This window comes from Sander lucioperca, chromosome 3 (genome assembly GCF_008315115.2).
Source record: "Sander lucioperca isolate FBNREF2018 chromosome 3, SLUC_FBN_1.2, whole genome shotgun sequence".
Lineage (NCBI taxonomy): Eukaryota > Metazoa > Chordata > Actinopteri > Perciformes > Percidae > Sander > Sander lucioperca.
This window is the reverse complement of record NC_050175.1, coordinates 34,181,014-34,204,092: the sequence shown is the minus strand read 5'-3', so window position 1 is coordinate 34,204,092 and position 23,079 is coordinate 34,181,014. Positions and strand designations below refer to the sequence as shown.

General features: G+C 39.8%; 1 protein-coding gene across 1 annotated transcript in view; it reads right to left on the bottom strand.

The window, feature by feature from the left end:
- The window catches only part of aldh1a3 (aldehyde dehydrogenase 1 family, member A3), a 31,631-nt gene extending 11,716 nt beyond the window's left edge, over positions 1 to 19,915 (bottom strand). The window contains exons 1-6 of the mRNA XM_031292693.2: positions 19,705 to 19,915; positions 19,460 to 19,564; positions 18,434 to 18,574; positions 15,638 to 15,767; positions 8,051 to 8,112; positions 398 to 526 (exon numbers count right to left, since the gene is read on the bottom strand). Of these exons, the coding sequence (XP_031148553.1) occupies positions 398 to 526; positions 8,051 to 8,112; positions 15,638 to 15,767; positions 18,434 to 18,574; positions 19,460 to 19,564; positions 19,705 to 19,803 (666 nt within the window). The 5' untranslated portion in view covers positions 19,804 to 19,915. The remainder of the gene's footprint in view (positions 1 to 397; positions 527 to 8,050; positions 8,113 to 15,637; positions 15,768 to 18,433; positions 18,575 to 19,459; positions 19,565 to 19,704) is intronic.
- Between the last annotated feature and the right edge of the window lie 3,164 nt (positions 19,916 to 23,079).

Genomic DNA, 23,079 nt, shown 5'->3' with positions numbered 1-23,079 from the left:
GGGTTACCTTAGACCAAAAAGGTTGGGAACCAGTGGCTTACATTAAAGTCTTCACATCTGTCTATATGTGTTATGTTAAAAACGCTCAACGTTTAAATTGTATTTTTTTTTCCTATTCTATATGTTTCTTGTCTATGAACCAAAACACCAAAGCAAATTCCTTGTATGTGAAAACCTACTTGGCAATACACTGGATTATAATTCTGATTGCCAAAAAAAAGGTTTAGGTCGAGATTGTGTCTCCTCTGGGAACAGACACTACTAAAACATAATAGAAGCAAAACAGATAAATTATATGAGAAGCAGGATTTTCCATAAGGATACAGGCCCAGAATCTGTTCAAGAAAAGGACTATCAGAGGTTTAAAGTCTAAACATCTCTCAGCGTAACATCAGACCTCTTTGATGAGCGATCCAATGTGGAGGGCTGTGAGGGGGGTCTGCTCTGCTGGCTTGATAACCACAGTGTTTCCACAGCTCAGGGCCGGCGCCATCTTCCACATGAACATCAGCAGAGGAAAGTTCCACTAGCATAGACAAAAGAACACGTTAACTTTCGATGTATTAGTGCACAAATCAGATTAAAGCACCCCGTCACACACAAATGCCACAGTTAGACCAGTTAGACCTATCAGGCTGATACGAAGTTATTTATGTCATAAGTCAAGTAATCTTTATTTATATAGCACATTTCAGTCATGCCTGTAGTTAAAAAAAAGTAAATATGAACATAACCAACTGTTGGAGATTGGAAACATTTGCTGTTTATTTTCATACAATAATTAACATTTGGAGTTATTGGTCATGGAAATTTTAGTATGGGTCCTTGAAAAGTCATGGAAAAGTTTTTAAATTGTGTCCATGAAAATGTGTGTGAACCCTGTAGTAAATAATATTAGCTGGCTTGCTATGTCTTGTGTACACTTGCTTAATGTTAAGCTGTGTTAGTAAAGTTGTCCACTCACTATTGTTTGATCATAAGTAATGTAATTATAACAAATGCATGTGTACGGCTGTCCATAGTTACAATAGGTGTATAAGGGAATTGCACTCTGAAACTGTAGGACCGCTAATCACAAAAAATACCAATGTTACACAATGTTGTTTTTATCTGCTATAGGAGGTGAATTGATATGAATTGGGTAACTTTTATCAAAAAAGTTACTTGTGTCATCTCCAAAGCATTTTCTGTCTGCTATAAGACATCAGAAGGCCAAATCACACTCATTTACACATCCAGACCAGCCTGAATGACCTGCAGCTCTAACACACACACACACACACACACACACACACACACACACACACACACACACATACACACACACACACATACACACACACACACACACACACACACACACACACACACACACACACACACACACACACCTGACATGATTTCATGTGATTGGTCAACATAGCCATCAGTCAAGATAGTCCGCAGCTGTGGCGGCTAACAGTAAAGGATTGCTTTTCATACAAAGAGATGACCAAATAACCGTTCAGTCGTGGATTTATCGTTCTGGAATTACTGCACAAAGTCTCCAAAACGTCACTGAAGTTTCAGGCCGGCTATGATCGCACCATAGCCCTCTTCGAATAGGTCCTGGTGTTAGCTGCCATGCTAAAAACATGAGAGACAGCCAGAACGAGGCTACATTGAAGCCATGTGGAACAAAGGGAGATTTTATGACTTGATTTTTGGATTCATATTTATTTATCTATTTTACAAAGACACTGTAATTCCAGGATGGATTAAAAAGCTTCTGGATGCCCTACAATCGCATGGTGGACCTCTTTGAAACATCGCATTTCTCTGCTTCTAAACAAAAAAATAGTAAGTGTCTGCACTGTATTGATCTGGAGATATTAAGTATGACATACAACATGTAGTTTTGCCATCGTATCCAGAGGGTTAATGTGAGACTCTTTCAAAGTGCATTTCATTATCCCCATTTGAACAGTTACTGCATCTCACTTCTGTTTATAATGGTATGCTTTTCATCCTGCCTTCAAGTGTGACTGTTTAGAACAGCTATTATCACGTTATATAAGCTAGTTTGTTTTAACATGGCATTGCACTGGACTGTGCTGGTGACGAGCGAGCTGAGCCTCGTCACCAGCCAATCAGGTCGAACCCTCACCTTGGGTCATGAATATAAGTGGCCATATTGTCTTTGTAGTGTGGCTTAGCTCATTCCTGGGGACAGAGAGAAGTTTGGACGTCCAGAAGAGCTCGGAGTAGAACCCCTGCTCCATCACATTGATTCTGCCACCTGATAAGGACCTATTTCATTTTATTTAACCTTTAAAGCAGGTCATGTCAATAAGAAAAAAATCTTATTTACAATGGTGGCCGGGCAAAAGGCAAAGCCTCTTGAGGATGGAGGTAGAGGCTAACTTCCTGGACAGCTTCCTCTACACACCTCGACATACTGAAGGATTATAAGTCCAATATGGCCTGGAAACATCTTCGGAAGGACGTCTAGGCAACCTTGCTAAGCCTGCTGCTACCGTCACCTGGACATGGATGAGCAGTGGAAAGTGATCATATTACCACAAACCAATGCCTCCAGTAAACTTGGCTCTTAAGGCCCCCTGGAGGCATTGGGCCCTAGGGCAGTTGCCTGCTTTGTCCGCCTTGGCTATATTTTATACCTAACAAAGCAATAAGCAGGTGTCATTTCCGGCTATTTTTGTCTAATTGTAAAACAGCCAAATTGCACTGCATATTTTGTGTACAATATGTTTTTGCAAACAGTAGCTCATTTCTGTCACTCACAACAGTTTCCAATGGAAATAATAACTACATGAGAGGCACAAACTGGAGCTAATAATCCAAGCAACACACACGACACATTCTCACCCCCATCGCATAAAATCGCATAAAAGACGCTTGATCAGGTGCCTTTGGCGTTGTTATTGATGCTAAAAGTCTCCTTTAGTGTCATATCTAAACACGCTTTATCTAAACACGCTTGGTCGGGACTATTTCCGTCACTTTTGACGCTCTGGGTCGGGACGTATGTTTAACTGACATGCGACAGAAGAACTGGACAGTTAGGTTTAGGAAAAGATCATGGGTGGGCTTATAAAAGGTACGTTTCCGTGACACGTGGGACAAGTCCAGGACAGTTGGGTTTAGGAAAAGAAGAACGGGACAGGGGGGGTTTAGAAAAAGATCGTGGGTGGGGTTATAAAATGAACGTTTCAGTGACACATGGGACCAGAACGGGACATAAATCCCTGAAAAAAAAAAGTCCTGTGTTGTTTGACCCATCCACCATCCCAACCAACCTCCTTACGCTGCATTTCAGGCTTTCATTCTACTCGCTACTGTTGTCGCTCTTAATACTACGTCATCTTAAAGCGCCACGGAGCTGCTGCTCTGCCCGGTGCGTTCCATACACACGCTGAAGGGTGCTTTTTGCGTCGTATCTAACGCTGAGAGCCTTTGCCCAAGCGTCCGTATTTTACGAATTGGGAGTGAGAACGGGTTGACACACAACATTAGTATTTAGTTTTTTCCAGAAAATCCACTTTATCACTTGGATGTTGGTCTGAATAGAATTTACAAGATAATAAAAGGATTGGACACAATTCAAAGTAAACAAAATCAGAAAAGAGGTAATTTATTTTCCAGTTGCTCATTTCCATGTTGGAAAACCAATGGACAAATAATTGGGCACTCAAACTCAAATTAGACAGCAATACATGTGAGTGCTGCATGTTTATTGTTTAGGCATTGTTAACTTTTACAATACTTTGGAAACACTCAGAGCCATTAAGGGATCTTGAGATCATAAGTAGGGAGAAAGGTTTCCTGTTTTCCTCTGACAATGACTCATGCTGTGTGTGCGCCAGCACTACTTTCAGTAATTACACAAAGTCCTTTAGTATGAATTTCACTTTTATGATATAATCTCCCATGTCAAACAACAGCCGTTTTGTTCCTTTGTTGCCAAAGCAACATTAGCGGTTATAGGCTAATGATCAGAGATAAAAATTGAATGGCTGTTTTCTATCATGATATTGAAATTATACGTACATGTCTGTCTGGATCACAAAGTGCAACACAATATGGTGAAACACCAAACACTGCCCCACCCTAAATCTGATGAAGTTATAATCAAAAGACAAAAAATACATATATTCCAATATGTGAAAGTAAATCCGAACAGCACAGGATTGGAGCTGTGTGTTCCTGTAAGAATAGCCCTAAAGGGATTAGCGGAAAGGAGGTCTTGTTTAGGGAGGGCAAAGATTAAGATAAGGTTTCTGGTTTTACCAGGGTTTCATTTCATCCTCACATCCAGACTTGCTTGTGCTTTTAAATTGAGAGCAGTTGCCCTATTAAAACTACACATTTATGATCCCTGCTTCTCTGGAAAGTTAAGTTCAGTCTTTAGTGGTCTCAATTAAAGGTACAATTATGTAACATTTCTGCATTAAAATGTCTAAAAATGACTTTACCTATGTTATATATGTTGTTGAGTTGTGTACTTACACTATCCTAAATGTTTCCAACAACGTTCAAACCCAGAGAAATCTGTTATTTTATTATAATGACATGGTCCGTTTCATTTGTTCGCCTGTCAGTGGCGTCATATAACCTTTGACCCCTCTGGTTCCTCTAACTCCCGTCAAAACAAGGCACTCAAATGATACGTTCGAGAGTAATCGTAAACCATACAATCTCACAGAAAGAATAACACTCAGTAACTGTTATACAGCTTGCTTTCTGCCACACAGCATCATTTTGTCATTGATTACATTACCACTTACAACACAGTAATACAGCAGAGATCTTATTTATTGATACATTCCCATATTGATTCATCCAGCTTAACGTAATGTGCTACATTGACAAGTAACGTTAGCATTAGCTCATGCTAATGCTCGGTGGAGAACGTTAACGTTATAAGGCCGTTTTATAGTTCTATTTTAATCGGCAGTTGTATTAAACTACAACTCCCATAATGCCACTACACAACGTCATCAAAAGTCTGTGTTTACATCCATTGTTTTGATTGAGAGAACCCTAGCGGAGAAATTAATAAACTTCATTTAAAATGAAAATGAAAACAATAAAATGATTTATTGTGATGGCTTTCATCATTCTTTTTATTTACATTTGAGCATCATGTCCCTGTTAATGATCATTGAATTTGATCCTCAATTGAGTAAATTGAGTTTCAAAATATATAGAATAACTATGAATGAATCATCCTTCTGATGCTTAATAATAATGATATTTTGCGGCGATGATGGTTTGTAGAAACGTGATGAATTAGTGGTACGGATGCAGTCGGGGAAACTGCTCTTTCTTTGCTGTATTTCAGTATGTATACTCACTGACAGGTCCATTGCTGGTGGAGTGGGCACATGTATTGATATATAAACGGGAGTTTAAGGCGTTTCTACGTCCATTTATGGCAAACTGTGGGAGTGGAAATGAGGCTTCTGTGCACCAAGCTCCACAATGATTCAGATTTCTAAAACAGAACCAGGCATACGTGCGGCTTTATAGATCTGACAAAAAGAATGCGTATGCATATTTCTTTATTTGTCTCAACAAAAAACACACGGAAGTACACACGGCGAACTTCATTTAATAATGTGCCATTTTCTTTTGCGGGGTGCAAATGTTCCACCCAAACAAGTTCCCGAGAGCATTTAGCAGAGCCACCGTCGCTGCGTCCAGAGCTTAGCGCCGCCCAAGACGATTGTGATTGGTTTAAAGAAATGCAAACAACCCAGAGTGTTTTGTTCCTCCATCCTAAAATGAATGTCTGGTGTAGCCAGACCTTACTCCACAGCGCTGTGGAGATAGGTCTGGCAATGCGAGACTAGTAACTGATCATAGACATTAGGGATGCACTGAAAGGAAAATTCTTGGCCGAAGCCAAATAAAATGAAAAACTTGGCCAAAGCCAAATAACCGAACATGTTTTTTTCCACGTGTTCCATTTATTTTGCCAATATACACAATATAACCTAACTTAAAACAAATAAATTAGTAAAGTCAAAATAATTTTTATTTGCCCATCTTTGAGCCCCCTTCTTGACTAGACTAGGGCTATGTTTAGACGGAAATGATCTGAAGAGAAAACGCAAAAGCGGCGTTGCGTTCTCACTTTTTATTCCGTGTTTAGACGAGCATTATGGGGGGGAAATCTGCGTGCATGTGGTGACGCAAAAGTGTGTGAAATGCGATCCACCAAGTCTGCGCGCCTGCGTAGAACCTTCCTTCTACTTATCTCCCTCTCCTCCTCCTCTCTCCCTCTCCTTGTGCGAAACGAACAACAAAAGCTGACATTTTGTCTGGACAGACAAGGAGGTGGAGTTATTGCTCCAAACAATGCACACACAGACACACACACGGCACACACACACACGCGGCGCGCGCACGCGCACACACACACACACACACACACACACACACACACACACACACACACACATATGCGGCGCACACACACGGCACACACACACACGGCACACACACACACACACACACACACGGCACACACACACACACACACACACACACACACACACACACACACACACTCACACATTGCGTTTTTACCCTTTAGATGGGAACGCGACGGTGGAGCGTTTTTAAGATTTTCACTCTGGAGGGTGGTTTCACTTTTTTGCGTTTTTACATCCCAAAAATGCCGTCGCCGTCTAAACGAAAGGCACATCTGATAAAATATTTTGTCGTTTTCACCCACGAGCGTATTCGTGTAAACAGGGCCTAGGCCTATAGCTGACTGCTGAAAGAATGTAACGTTCTATGTGCCGTCTCTGTCCGTGTTTTGACAGACACACCTGGGGCGAAATCAGCCAAAACAGTCAAGTTTATACAGTCCTAGTCTAGCCCTCACAACATCCACACTGCCAACATGCTTGCGTAATTATAAAGTGTGCGCACCTCTCATTCTACACGGGTTGATATTTGATCGCGTCATCAAAACGTAATTGTTCGGTAAAGATTCATTGGGCCTTTTCATTTATTCGGCCGAACACCGAAAGTGCTTTTTTTTGCTGTTTTCGGCCAAATAATGTTGGTAGCCGAACATTCGGTGCATCCCTAGACATGGTTAAAATCAAAACACTGTTGACTGTTGATAGGAAACAAGATGCGAACAGCTGTCTTGAGTGTCAAAGTCAAACACTTTCTTGACACAGCCATCCACAGCCCCTTTCTACAGGGTTTTCTTTTCAACATTAATAATATTCCCATTTTCAGGTGAGGACAGAGCTCAACCCTGCACTGAATTAGTCACTAGTTGGTGAACCCAACGAGAAAATAAGAAGTAATGGAGTTCCAATCCATAACGCATCATCCCCCTGGGAGCTGCTCAGCAGGGCATATAGCACAAAGACTTCTCCCATTTCTGCTGCAGCTTTTTGGAACTAATGGTTAAAAATAATATAAAGAGAATCATGTAATAATCACAATGTTTTCTTCATACTTATAGTTGTTTCTTTTGGACTGAAATTGTATGGCAAAAAGTATTTCTAAGTCCCAGAGTGACCGTACTCTTTGGGGTTTGGATCTCTGTACTGATCCACAACTAATATCCATATTTTCTGACACTGGAGAGGACAGCAAACACACATAATGGCTTTTCACAAACTGTCAGAGCACTGTCAGTCTTTAACTCTGATGCCATGCTTAAAACACATGATGATGATGATTACTACCCATATGTAGATATACAGTAAGAGCTGTATACCACAGTACAAGAAGTCGGTATCACAGCAGTGTGTTGGACTCATTTTGGGTTATAAATACGATATTGTGCAATGTTCCGTTGTTTTAAATGCTTATTAAGAACAGATTGTATTACAGCAGAATGTCCTGAAAGTACCTTTTACTGGATCTACTGTACACACACACACACACACACACACACACACACACACACACACACACACTGTGTTTAATTTTCACACCAAAGTAATGTGCATGGTAATAAGAAATCCTATTATACATTATTGCTTATAAATTCAAACCAGATCTGCTCTGGACTTACTGGAATGATAGCTCCACATACGCCAACAGGCTCATGTTTGGTTAAACACATGAAGCTTTCATCTGTAAAAGAAGAAGAAGAAAAAGAAACAATCAGTTTGATCCACTGTACTATAGGTTGAAGGTATTATTTAGGCCAATATTGTGTGTTATTGGTTTAAGGTACTATTAAAAATGTAACATCAAGTAGATTTTTGCACAATACAGTTGATCAGTTATTTTTAAGTTAAAACAGTTACAATCATTGGCCTTAAAGTTCTTTACTGAAAGGAGACTAAGGGGCGAGGTCGAAACCTACAGAAAACCGGCTGCACTGAATATAGAGCAAATGCACATCGTCAATTTCTCGCACTAAACGTGTTGTTTTTGCCGCTGACAGGCTCAGATTATTATTCTTAGTGATTCAAAGATTGTTGTTCCCATTAGTCCCTTAGACACAAACACATAGGATAATAGGGTCCAGGTTACCCTGTAACACTGGTGACTGCTTTTCTCTTTTTGTGACTTTAAAAAAAAAAAAGGTGACCACATTAGTCCTTGAACCATAATCAAAATCATGATCATAAATAAGCTGTAACAACAAACAAGACTGGTGAAAAGAACACTATTTAAATATAGTTTTTATAAATGCCTCTGTCCGGGTCCGATTTTTTCCGTGAAGTCACAAAATGATTTAAGGCAGATAGACCGGATCTACAGTAACACATTCTGATGGGTCAGATTTCGGTGTAACACTGGAAAAGCCTGTGTTAGTGTATCCAGCCAGGTAAAGGGTAGCAGGAAATCTCTATATAGGCCTAATTGTATTTTAATTTAATTTTAATTATGTTATCTGTCGTAGTTATGGCTGAAACTGGGGCAGGACCATCACAGAAAAAAAGGAAATGAAACAAAGAAAAAGTAAAAGCTAAAAGGGAGAGTGACAGATGTCGGTCAGACTTTCAACAGATGGAGACAATAACGTGATTGTAAATTATTCAAAACTGACCCTGAATTGGCCCTGTTCCTCCTGAACAGGTATGTAATATGTCTATTTCATTTACAAAATAACTTTACAATACAAGACGTGGTTGTACGTCAGTAGCCTACGTTGAATTACGCCCCCCTTCCATTTAGCGCTCGGGTTTCTATTTATTTTTCAGTCTGTGTTTGTGTTGGCTTACTATTTTCTTTTCCCTTGTCCCCCTGTAACGTTACTTGTATAAAGCGTCCTTGGGTTTCATGAAATGTGCTATATAAAGTTATTACTACGTTGGTTGCTACATAAAACTCTTAATGCTTTGGCTCGTGACACAGTGACAGTGATACCCATGTTTAGCTCACGATACATCCAAAGTAGGCTAAGTTACCTTATGCAACACTTGAAGTGCACGATGCATCTGTAACGTACTATCTTATTGTAAATGAATGATTTTTCTGTCTGAGCAAAACATTCATCGCAACTACAGTATATGGCCTCCCGGTAACGCTAACTCAGTAATACACTGGGTAATACAGCACCAGCCGGCACACGCTAGAAAAGATCTTTATGACAGCAGGTGTGGTAAAAACACTACCGCTTTTATCCAAAGGGGCTGCTAGAATCAACACAAACTGAAAGTTCCTCATAGCCACTTTAACCAGGTAGTCATTCTTTTGAAGCCAAACCAAGGTGTTTCCAAACCTTAGCATTGTTACATCATATTTATTTTTATTTGTAACAGTTCATAAAGCACTTCTACATGCCATTTTGCAGTGTATGGACAAACAATTTAATTTGGAGGACTTGTTGGTTCTTAAATGACCTTTTCTTAAATTGAACAACTTAAAAAAAATCACAGAACACACAAGTGGATTATTTAAAACAATTACTGCACTGCATTCATAAGCTTTTTGATAATCAATGTCATTCCCAAGTTTCCCTTACATTATTGCATGGTTACATTGTGCTGTTTAATTTTCTGAAATCAAAGTGCAATATTTCTGTTGCATTGTTAAGCTGTTTTTAAATGAATCCTCTTGGAATGTTCCACCAGTACTAACATTAAGATTCACACTCCTTGTAAGTTGTAGTGTACATGGACGTGTCGGAGGCTTAGCAGATAACTGGTCAAACCTGGCCTCCCAGTCTGCACCCTGACCTTCTCCAGTTACCCGCGTAACTGATCACAGACTGGGAGACTCCCCTACAGCAGGACTCATCTTCAGCTGCTTTTATCTTTGAGTCACTGGGTGAGTCCATGTTCAGTCACAGCTTACTGAAGGTTACATTCACTTGAGTCACTTGGGAACATACTCGTGCTGTCTGTGTGTAACACAAGATTCAGACAGACAGCCTCAGGCCCATTGTAGCTATGCGAGGCTAACACTTATTCCAAACTGACACTTCGGATATTACTTCCAAATAAGAGGCAAGAATATCCCACTGTACTAATGGATTTATATCAAAAATCACACACCTCCTGAGTTTAAATCATAGACTGTAAAAATAGTGGACATAGCATCCGTGAGGTCACCCATTGGTTTGTGGACTGCCGTTTTGAAGCCTTGAGTTTAGCGATACAGGCATATATGACGATTTTTGACGAGAGGGTGCAGCTGGGGAGGATGATGCGGCAAAACCAGTGTTGTTTATGGTTACAATGGCGCTGCACTAAGCTAAACGCAAAAGGGGGAAAGTTGCAGATTTTCAACCCTTCTGAAGCGAGTCATTCAGTGAAGATTTACCAGTGGATAAACGTGGACCTCAGCCACCATTCATCTGCATGTACGGCAGTACAGAAAATCTGCAAACTTTCTCTTAAGTTATCAACAAATGTTAGTAGTAGCTAGCTAGCTTGGTAGGCTGAACACTGAACAAGACATTCTTAGGCCGGCCACACACTGGCTGCGTCGCATGAGCGTGTCAGCTGCGTGGCATGTCCGTTTTTATTTTGGCTCCCATGTTAACAGGTTAGAGCTTGCACACTGCCTGCGTGACACGCACATCTCAGGCGTTTCCAGGCAAAATAGAATAGGTTAATAGTTATTTTGACACAAATACATATTAATAAATGACATGTTGATGTTTGAAAGTCTCTATGTTTTGACATAAATGCAGATATAAATGTAATTAAAAAAAAAAAAAAAAAAAATTATCGATTTTCAAATATTGCACCTGTCAATACAGAACGAAATATTCTGTAGCCTATTTTGCCGTCAATACTGCCGACGTTGTCTTTGCTGTAATCAGTATATGTTTATGTTTAACATGAAGTACACTGCTTGAGTGCAGTAAATCAATGGGAAACATACATGTATACAGACAAGGCTAGCAGCAGCAGCCAGACACGTTTCTGGTGTGTAAAGACATAGAAAAATCCACACAGCCGCCACGCAGCTGACACGCAACAGAAACCCCACGCTCACGCCACGCAGCCAGTGTGTGGCCGGCCTTAGGATACCAAAATGTTCCAATTAACTTTGATGAAGTGAAAACACACAGTGAGGGTCAAAGTTTAAGATGAAAACAACACCAAAAACAAGTTGACGTCTATTTTTAATGGTCACAGTCCCATGTTTAGCATTTCTAAGCCTCTGTCCTGATTGACAGGTTAGTGCATGTAGCCAAAGCTCTAAAGCATCTCCTGCTTTATCGTCTGTTTCAAAATAAATGGGACCATCATTTACAAAATAAACATCATGCGGTATTGAAGAAGAATTGAAACTAGCAATTGATTTCAGTGAGTGGAGGTGCGTGGTCATCTATCTAGGAGTCGACCTAAGCCTAATGCTGTGTCCCACAGTGGAGTGTCTTGGGCCCTCTAATATTTCTCATTATACATTCATATTGTATATTTATATTTTAGATGTGAATGGCTTTGTATGAGAAGGATAACACCATAAAGTTCATCACACCTCAAATTAGGTTGTCTTTTCAAAAAACATTTTTACTTGGATCAAAACTTAGGAACATACATGCTAAATTTGACAGCCTCCTTTTCTCGTGACTATCATTCACTGTTGTTTCAGAGCAAAGGACAGAGCTGTTTGCGTGTGTGACAGCGCTGTCCATAGCACTGAAACAGAGCCTGATAATGGCCACACAGCAGTGGACTGCAGCTCTAGCAGCGTGCGATGGGCTAATCCTAGTTTATGGGCTAATCCTAGTTGATGGTTAGTTGTATGGATAAAGGTAATGCTTTTGGCAAAAAAACATGAATCAATCTCTCTTTCTCTCTCACTCGCTCGCTGAGTTGCTGTTGCAGGCAATACTATGAAAAAGAATCCTGCCTGCACCTATTTACACTTTCATTATGTTTTACAGTGGACATTTGTAGTTAACTGAGAAGGTAAAACCTTTTGTTCATGCTAACCTGACGAGCTAGATGATTTGTACACAGAACCATCTGAGAAGCCGTCATTAGAAACTGTTTTGGAAAGGGCAGGCACTTTCAAAAAATACCTGACAGGTGATTGGATGAACCATCTGCCTATCGCTTCCGTTGTTTTTTTAAAAACAGTTGCGGTCGTCTAAATATATTATTATTATTATATATTCACCTAAACCACGCCCGTAGCTACCAGTAGCTTCTCACCCGGTGCTGACTGGTTTGGTTAGCTGGTAGTTGTAGTAGACACAAACACATTACTTGAAGCCTGACAAAACAGATTTTAGTGTGATGTGTGATCCTGCGATTCTCGTGTGATCTCGTGAAATCACAATATTGCGAGAATCCAGCTGCCGTGTAAGGTAATATTTATGCCGCCTTTGGCTGAACTTTCAATTGTATCGAGCACTAAAAGCTTAACATATTTTGTACGCACAAGACAACGTAGGACATAACATCTCCTATGTAGGAGATACTATCTCCTAGGAGATATACTTTGGCAAATATTGCAAAAATGTAATTTCCTGTAAAATAAAAAGTGTAAGCAGCCGATCAACCACTTATGTCCGCAGTACTAGTTAGACAACAATTCGACTTCTAGAAGTGATTGAATTGAAAAGTGAAAATTCTATTCTAAAAAATCTCTATTGGTGTTTAGAAATGCAGATACTTTTGGTTTTATTCACCCACGTTTCTTTCTGTCTATGTCTCAGTCTGTCTATTGACTGAGTTATTATTAATAACAGTGCAGTGTTACATATGACATATGACTGATTTGTAGGCTCTTATTTTGAATTAACCAGGGTGAAAACCTGTCCAGCATCCTTAATTATGTCATCCTATCTTTGTTTCTATTGTTGTAGTAGGCATGCCAGGTACATTTGTTTGGTTTTCTCATTTTTCAAATGCAATGCATAGTCAGCAAATAGGCAATACATTGAGACTGAAAGAGAGGTTTTGGGCATTATTGAAGTTTCCAGTACACAATAGTGAGTTGTCGATCCCGATTTATCCAGAAATTGTTACTTTAGCTTCATCTGCATCCACTGAAACCAGCAATCTACATAGCAGCTCTACCACTAGAGCATGTTTACATAAAAGTCCAGTCTGCATTTCACAGTGTGTATGTAGCCTTTCATATTGTACTATAACTCAGATATGTGTCTCATCTTGATGAGTGATTAGTGAAACTGCTTCAGTATAAAGGTGGGGATTACAGGCTGAGTGGCTGGCGGCTTTGCGAGGCATTGAGCCAACAGTGATTGTTAATCCTCACAGACTGTTGCACCTCACTGATTACTATCTCAGCCTCTTCCTCTTCCTTTTGTCCTGCCGTGCCTTGCATCTCTCACCACTCTATTGGGATCTAATCAGGAGGAAAAGGCAAGCGTGTTTTGTCTATCTGCTTTCCTGCAGAAGCAGAGGAGACGCAAAGTAGGATCTGACAAGGTGGGAGAAGTATTAAGAGTCTGGATGAGATACCACCCAGGGCTGAGGACAATCCTGAGGCGGGCCAAGTCACTTGCACTATAGTAATTAACTTGTTTCCCAATGGTGCACTGGTTATGGAGCCCCTGAGGGGACATAAAAAGTTTTTAGTGCACAATGGAAACTCATGTCATAGGCTCCACTAATTATCTTGTGTACACTCTTAATTATCAGTATTAATTTATTCATGTATACTCATTTTGCATTATTTTGTATGGAGTTCATAAAGAAAAAGTATTTGTGCACACAAATATTTCATTTGAGCACAAATTATTAATTAATGTTCTCAAATGTATGATTGAGTAACTATGTAATTGAATAAATTAGTTGAGTAATTATATGCGCACCACAATACTAAAACGCTCCTCCTAACTGACCGGATTGGACAAAAATGTTAACTTCCGTTCCTGTGTTGCATTAACTTCAAACAATAATTTGAGAACGCAAATCAAATCCTTTGTTATGGCAGGAATCAAGTAATCGGGAGAAAAAAATACTTGATTGTGTGCATTGGTTATTATTTGAGGGCACAAATTACTAATTTATGATTTCAAATTACAGTCAAATTTGAGTTAATCCTGGGTGCATTACAAACTGTGTTGTGCACTAAAAACCAAGGTAGCTTTGAATTTTCAATTAGTTTTTATTTTATTTAAGTTTTGACTTTTCAATTTAATTTAGTTTAGTTTTAGTTTCCAGAGTGTGTTTGCTAGTTTTAGTTTTGTTTCAGTTTTTCAGAAAGATTTACTTTTGGTTTTTATATATTTAGTTTTAGTTTGTTTTTGTCAGGGCCAGGTAGAATGTATCAGAAGTATGTAAGTACATATACACACAGAATACGTGGTTGGAGAATCGCCATGATGTGATACTGTCCCCCTCAGTGGCAATTTATAAGACGGGTCAGAACATGCCAACCGTAGTCTTTAAGACCCGAGTCTTCTACGATGCTGACAGGTCTGCAGTTAGTTGCCACCCATTTTGCAAGAGCGGTAGTAATTTTTTGGGATTTGGTTTCATCCACAGGTCGGCAAGTAGCACTCTCCAAAATAGTGCTTTGCCTGAGTCACGTTAACTGTACTACTATGCTTAGCTCGTAGGTGGTAGCTCAAGCTTGACGTGCTTCGGTGATATTTTAATTCGGCTTTACACAATGTGCATATGGCTTTCGACCCGTCCGGGAGTTTTGGAAAATAAAAAGCGCCATTCAGAATTGTGTTGCTTCTGTCTTTCTCCATCATGCCTGCAGCCTGCAGCTTGCAGCAGCAGGATGTGTTACGAGGAAGTATGGCAAAGTGCAGCAAAGGGTCAAAATAGTAGCCTGTGAAAATAAATTAATAAATGGCGGCATGCGATTAATGCGATTAAAAATAATGAACACGTTATGCTCGGCCCTTAATTGCATCATGTTAAAAAAAAAAAAATGTTAAAAAATTTTTTTTTTTTGCAGTTATCCAAACATATTTTTATTATTTTAAACAGCTGTTTAAACAGACCATATTGTGGCTCATATTTTACCCACACTTTGCACACGTAAATATTTTTCTCAAATGTACAGAGATTGTGAAATAGTGCTTCCAGAATGCAGGTGACCTGTATGTTGTGTAAAGTTTCCTCCCCTTAGAATCACATTGGTCAAAGCCTTATTGATACAGGATCTTTTCACATCTCATCATCATCTCATTTTTATTGGCCATGATGTTTTTTTTTTGTTAAATTCCTGACAGTTAGAATAAGATGACACACACACTCACCTACAGGCAGACTCTTGCCATGGATCTTGTCTGCCCAGCCTGCATAGTAACGAAGGGTTTTGATACTGCCGTCCAGGTCAATGAAGAAGGACTGCAGGAAAGGCTTCCCTGTGTCCAGAGTCTCCAGGGTCTAAAGAATCAGAAAACTAGCATCACTGGTCGAGCACGTTGCAGCAATTACTTGGCGAATACAATGTTATCAAAACTGATTGCAATGTTGGACATAAGTGCAAACATAAAACCAAATTTGTAACCTTTAAATAAATATTGATAACCCCTGGTACCTTCTAGGCCTTTTCTTGCACAGTGCAGGTTGCCCATACATTTACTGCTGCCAGCTACAAATGTTTTTATTTCTATTATACAATATACCATGAATTTTATATGTTAGTTCCAGATACAATAATAATAATTACTGTAATAACGGTGAAGTAATCAAGGGCCTAACAAAGGCAGCGAGTTATATGAGGCTGAAATATGTGGAGGGTGGTGCAGTGGGATGTCAACCACAGTGGTCCGCATGCATAATAAATGCATGGCTATAAGCCAAGCATGTAAAATTAAAGGGTAATTTTGGTTGTTTTTTCAACCTGGACCATATCTCCCATGCATTGGTGTGTATGTAACTGATGTGAACAAAAAACTTGGTCCAGTATTGTATAAGCGTGAATGCTGTAACCGGCAGCTGCGACCTGGCTGCAATGCAACCCTACGGGACAAATGTGCTTCGTCAATTTCCGTCCAATAAAAGTTCTGCTTTTGCCGCTGACAATCACATATTATTATTCCAAGTGTCTGACAACATTATGGAAAGGATCCCTACAGAGATAGACCTTTTTGTTAAAGAGTAAGATCATTTTTGTTTAAACTAAACTAAACTCAATAGATACCATTTAAATAATCACTACTATTAGCGTGTATTGAGCCAGCATATGGTGAATGAAGTAAATGGGTGAATTTACATTATTTCAGCCCAACCAGAGTAGTGATTATTGGAACAGCGGAGAGACGAACCAAGACGGTTTTTGATGGTTTTATTTTGTTTCTGTCGACTTTGAATGCAGAGTGTTTTACGATGATAAAATGATTGTTTATTTAAAAGGAGTCTGATGAGTTTGTGTACATATGTTCACTGAAATTACTTTTATTCCATTATTAAATTAAAGGGACAAAAGGAGAAGTGAGGCTCTGCAGCTCTAGCAGATACTGAAACCACTGTACTACTTTACTGTACCTTTAAATGCTCTGAATCTGGTCTTTATTTCCCCAAACATAGCTGGGAATTTAGTGTAATTAGCCATACACTGTACACTACCACTCCAGAGCATGTTTGCAATTAGCAGTCACATGCAATCTAGTATTATTACTTCACTCACATCTGTAAGGGTTCATTTACAGATCTAAGTCTTAATGCAAGCTGGCAGCTAGACAGAGTGAATACGCACAGCAACAGGATTTCATTCCAAACTGTATCTGAAGGAGGGAGGAAGTAACATCTAGCAATCATTACAAAGAGAAAAGAGAGACCAGGGTTGGGTCATGATGTCATGCAATAATGTAGGCCGATCCCTGATATGAAAAAGTCACCATCATGGACATTTTTCAGTTGCAGGAATAAGTCTGTTGCTTATAAAACAGCACTTGCTTCTATAATTGAGATATATTGTTTTAAATTATAGTTGAACCACAAGCAACCAAGAAAAAGAAAATCTTGATGTCGGTCAGATGAAACATTTACTATGATTTAGTTATGTTTTTCCAGATGTGACACTGAGAGGCATGTGGGGGCGGAGGGGGGGAGGGAATAACTGAGCAGCAGTGGAAGGTAAACTTAGTACATTTACTAAGGTACGGCAAAAAAATAAATACAGTTCTGATATTTCTTTTATTTTTGCTACTCTATATTTCTACTTCTTTACTTGTAAGTTTTATCTGCAGTTACTCGGCAGATTAAGACTTAAAAATCTGTAATGATCATAAAATATGATGCATTGTTATACAGATAAATAAATTACCCAACAGATATAAAATACCTACAACCATCTCCATCTAGAGCAGATACAATAGTTCAATGATTACAAGTTAATGCCTCAGTTATAATAATCAAATAATATGATGTAGGCCATGTATGGCCATTTTGCTAAATAATGAGTGACCAGTTTTAAAGTACATTTTGCCCCTTTACTTTTGCTTTAATGCAAGTTTGAATGCCAGACTTTTACTTGTAATGAAGTGTGGTATTATTACTTTTACTTAAATACAGAATTTGAATATACTTTATAATTTTTCTACCACTGGAAATCAATGATCAGGGCAACGTTCTGTAGTTAGCCTGGTATTCTGGTGACCTATGGGTGATCTACAGTAATATGACCAATTCACAATATCTTGTCATATCCCATGATATTGATAATTTGTTTTTGTATTGTTAAAAATGTTTTGGAATTAATGAATATTTAGTTCCAATGTAAATCTAAGGATTCCATCACTCCCCATAACCAAGATTTTTTTTTTTAAATGTTCTAAGTTACTAAGGGATGACACATTTAGCAGTGCATCTTTAAAAATCCCAATTCAAAATAATCTGTAATTCTTGAACTGTATATGTCCATCATGTTTTTAAGGAAAAAACAAGCACAACTTTGAATTTTAGAGTAAAATGGATGAACTGTTTGTGGAACAGTATGAACATATTCAGAAATGACCTGTTGTTTAAACAGCAGTTGTCTGCAGGAAACATTTCATTGCTATGGCCTAGTGTGGGTAGCATAAAGAAAGTCATGAAAGTAAGCCCACCGCCAGCAGGAGCCGGTCCCTCTCCATCAGGTCGGCCAGTTTGTGCAGCAGCATTCCGCGGCTGGACGTGTCCATTCTCCGCCACGGAGAGCCTCTCTGCCCGGCCGCCTTGGCTGCCCCCACTGCCCTGTCCACATCTTCCTACACAGAAAAATTAAGCAGAATAAAGTGGGACAATAAATTGAAAAATGGGGTTGCACTTCAAAACAATGGAGTTTCTCGGTGGAGTGCTAAACCCCAAATCCAATAGGCATGTTGCAAAAAGTGAAGGTAAGGTAGCACATCTCAAGTTCCCGAGTTAAGGAGGACAAAATAATAGGCTCACATCACAAGGAGTGTTGATTTATTGTGATGTGAACCTTATTAAATAAGTGAAAACAGTTTGTTGTCCTCCTTAACTTGGGAACTTGAGATGTGCTACCTTTTCTTCACTTTTTAAAGCGGGACAATGTCAAAACACACAGGTCTGCCGTATAAATACGCTATAACAAAAGTTACCAAGTAGGCTGTGCGTACAGCACGTGAATGACTTTCAGTGCCAATTATATGTGCATACGTAGTAAGCGGACTGGTAATATTGTAATAGTAGCCTATACGTTTGAAACATTTTGGTTCCCACTTTACCTTTATTTAACAAATATGTAAAACTATATTGACAAAACTATTTTGTTGATATAAAACGCTACTTTGCAGATAAATTATATACCAAATTTGGCAAAAGATTCTTATGTGTCTGATTAAGTTCTTATGGCATGCAGGATTTCATTGACATTTTTCTGACAAACACAAAAACTGATATTAACAGATATTTAAATGAATTTTGGCTTACATTTTTTCTCTCCAATTGATTCAGAGCCAGAGCAGATAAACAATAAAGACATAAAGCTAGTTGAAAATTGGCAAAGTTTCCCTTTAAGGTCTTAATTACTCATGTAGGCCTACACTGTGTTTTATTCATTATTTTTATTTATATTATATTATATATACATATATATTTTACAAATAAAATTAACTCTGCCTACTTACTTTGTCTGCTTCTTCCACATCACAGATTTTGACACCTGTCGCTGGGTTGAAAGTTGGAAATGTCTTTCCACTGCTGGATGTGTGCCATTCATTGTTGATAAAAATCTGTGGAAAGCGGAGAGAGTTTGTAATGGGTTTAGTTTGTGTCGCAACTGATATAAACTATCATTAAAGTCAAAAACACCATTATGATAAATGCTCCTAACCCTACTGTACCTGCAGCAGTTGAACTTGTGTTCTCTTACCTTGGTGTGTCTGATCTCCTGGACTTTGACAGGCTGAGGAAAAGGCAAAGCTGAGATCCCTTCAGCCACTCCGTTCTCTGTTGTTCCGTTCTGTGCCATTCTGGGTCCGCAGTACAGTCCAGGTCTGTCTGCTCCGTCGACTAAATACTACCAGCCCATATACTGGCTTTTTATAAGAATGCGGAGTTCCTCCCTCCTCACGCAGCAGTTGAGGAAAGCCCAACTCCGCCCCTGAGCTCAGAAATGAAGGGCCCTTCTCTGAGGGGATTCTCTTTCTTACAGCACCTTGGAAACATCCTGCAACCTATTTATTAATGATTCTGTGTGAATAGTGTGGAAGATGATGCTATCTTCTTACTTGTGTATACAGTAAGTAAGGCTGTGAGGCAACAAGTACTTTCCAGTCATGACGATGGTAAATAAATGTAGTGCATTTTTACTTTCATTTTGGTGGGATGAACAAGCATTCATATTCTGTGTGTGTGTGTGTGTGTGTGTGTATGTGTGTGTATGTGTGTGTGTGTGTGTGTGTGTGTGTGTGTGTGTGTGAGAGAGAGAGAGAGACCTCTTAAATAGCAAAGAGAGAGTCAGGAGTAAAATTTCACACCTGAATAATTTGGCTGTCTTTCCTTCCAGGCAATGAAAGTAATGAGACTGAATTAATTCTGCTGCACAACATTTACATCGCAACACAGGAGCTTTGATCTGCTTCTGTCGGCCTATTTGGACCGACTGCAGGCTGTTCATCAACCATGCAAAGGTGTTATGAGTTGTGATGTTCCTCGCAAAGTTAGTTTTTGCACCTGGGCCTGGTGAAGTTGAATGGAGTTGAACACATGCAAACAAATGCTTTTGTTCTGGAGGACAAAGCTGCTTGCTTGCTCCAGGCTTGCACTCCTACACATTCTGCTATTGTTTCCCCTTCATCGCTTCTTGTCACTCTTTATGTCAAAGTTTAATTAGGACAACGGGCTTTCGCAGGCTCATTTATCACTTCAGCAACTTTCTAACACTTCATAATGAGAGAGAGAGAGACTCAAAGGGATTGCACAAAGGGGGGTGGGGGTGGGGCTTGGCAGGATGGATAAGTCGGGAAACAATATGAAATGCAAAGCATGGGCCCAGACCCATGCAAATAAGCAGGAACCTGCACTGGAAGCTCAAACAGTTTAAGGGATTAGTAGCAAGTGAGACATCAACATGGACACCATAAATATTCTTTAGATGGAGCCAGCAAACAAGTATTTATTAAATTATCTAACAAAGCCACTGTAGTTTTTATCAAATGTTCATTGAACAGGAGGAAATGGTGCATTGATCTAGGACTATTTTCAGTGGCGAATTAATCCATAGTTAGTAAGTACGAAGTATTTGTGGCAGCGGGACGAAGTATGTGGGAATGAGTCAAGATAAACTACAGTTTGTGTGTTCATGGTAATGAAAAATATGTCACCCAGTGCAACAGTGTGGCTCACTGGTGTGTTTATACAACAATGGTGGTCTATGGCACAGAGGAATAAGATACAGTATATCAGGCTTTGAAACACATACAATATTTGTTAGTAGATACACTGTTGGTTTGGCGCTGTGATTTGTTAACAAATATGAAAATACTAATACTGTAATCCTGTTTCACACTGCTGTTTTTAGGAAAGTAAACTATTTCCATTGGTTTGCCAATTTTTTATCATAGATTGTTTTACCATATTTTACTATTTCTTTGGTTCACAGTTCACAGCAGAGCTTCAATATGAAAACCAATTAAGGCAAAGAGCCTTCCCTTAATTTACAATTAAGGGAAGAATTTAAGTTAAGCTGTGTTAGAAAACGATTGTGCAAGCAGATGTGCCGGATGGTCTCTAGTTACGTTTGTCATTAAGCGGCAACCTCTATTGGCTGTTGTAATTATCGTGGGAGCGAACAAGGAAGTAATTTGACAAAGTATAAGAGCTCAAGAGACAGGGATTTATGTCCGGTGTGAAAACAAAAGTCAAGGGTCACTTTTTATAATCAGTCAGATTTTACAGACCTAGTTCCAAAGTAGTTATGTCTGTGAGGTAGTCAGAAAATACAACGCTTACTCCACTTCCGTTTTCCCTTCAAAATAAAAGCTCTATGTTTACTACAACTTCCTCCTAAGCTTCAACTGAGAGGTTACACAATAAAATACCTTACATACCTCCCCTCCTCCGAAAAGAAGCGTCCCCATTTCTAAACAGTAACAGCCAAAATATGAAGAACAAAGATAAACAGCAAAACGTCATAACCATAGAAAAAATAAATAAATAAAGATAAATCCCAACTGTAACAACAGTATGCAAACTGCAGTCACCTCACATACAGAGTCAACGTGGACAATTATTAACGATAGTTGACAAAGTCCATGAAACGAACTGGCGGTCTCACAGTTCGTCCAAAGCGAGACATAGTCTGTCGTGGCTCACTGGGGCCCGTATCCTGAACAGTCTCTGCGACCACAGCGACCAGTGGCTTCCCAGGTCCGCAGTCCCCATCCTGCATCTCCGACCAACAGTAAGGGAGCATGAAAAGGAGAGGAAGCTGGGAGGTCAAGAGATGAAGCAGTCGGCACCAGTCCAACAGTGTAGGGTTTAAGCCTATCATAATGAACAACCTGCTCTCGTCCATTGGGGCTTAAAGGACTGCCAATCCGGTAAGTGAGCCCTGTAGGGGCCCCTCCAGTGGGGAGCAAGCTTCCTGCGGTCCTCAGTGGGGTCATGCAGCCACACCAGATCACCCACTGCATACGACTGGTGACGGGCAGCTCTGTCATACAGCTTTTGAATCTCATGGGCATCTGCACCACGCTGCCTGGCATGGCCAAAGGCTGTATCCAGCCTCCCCACCAGAGAAGTCATAAAGTCAGCAGGAGAGTAATGAAGATCTGAGCTTCCTGTCCGAGAGGGCACCAAAACATCCACCGGAACACGAGCCTCCCGCCCATGAGTTAAGTAATAGGGGGGGAAGTTGGTGCAGGTGTGAACAGATGTGTTATAGGCGAAAGCCACCTGTTTCAGGTAATCACCCCATTCACCTCCACAGGCGAGCAATAACTTGGCCAGCTGATCTATGAGAGTCCGGTTGAAGCGTTCAACCATGCCATCTGACTTGGGGTTGTAGGGCGTTGTTGGTGTCTTTTTAATCCCTAAAAGTTGACATATTCGCTGCACAATCTCGGCCTCAAACTGCCGGCCTTGGTCACTGTGGATGACCTCAGGAATGCTATGCACCAGCACATAATCCTCAAACAAACACTGGGTAACAGAATGTGCTGTCTGATTTGGGAGGGCATACAGGTTCACAAACTTCGTAAAGTAGTCCTCCACTACTAAGACATACTTGTTGCCCTTGGAAGTC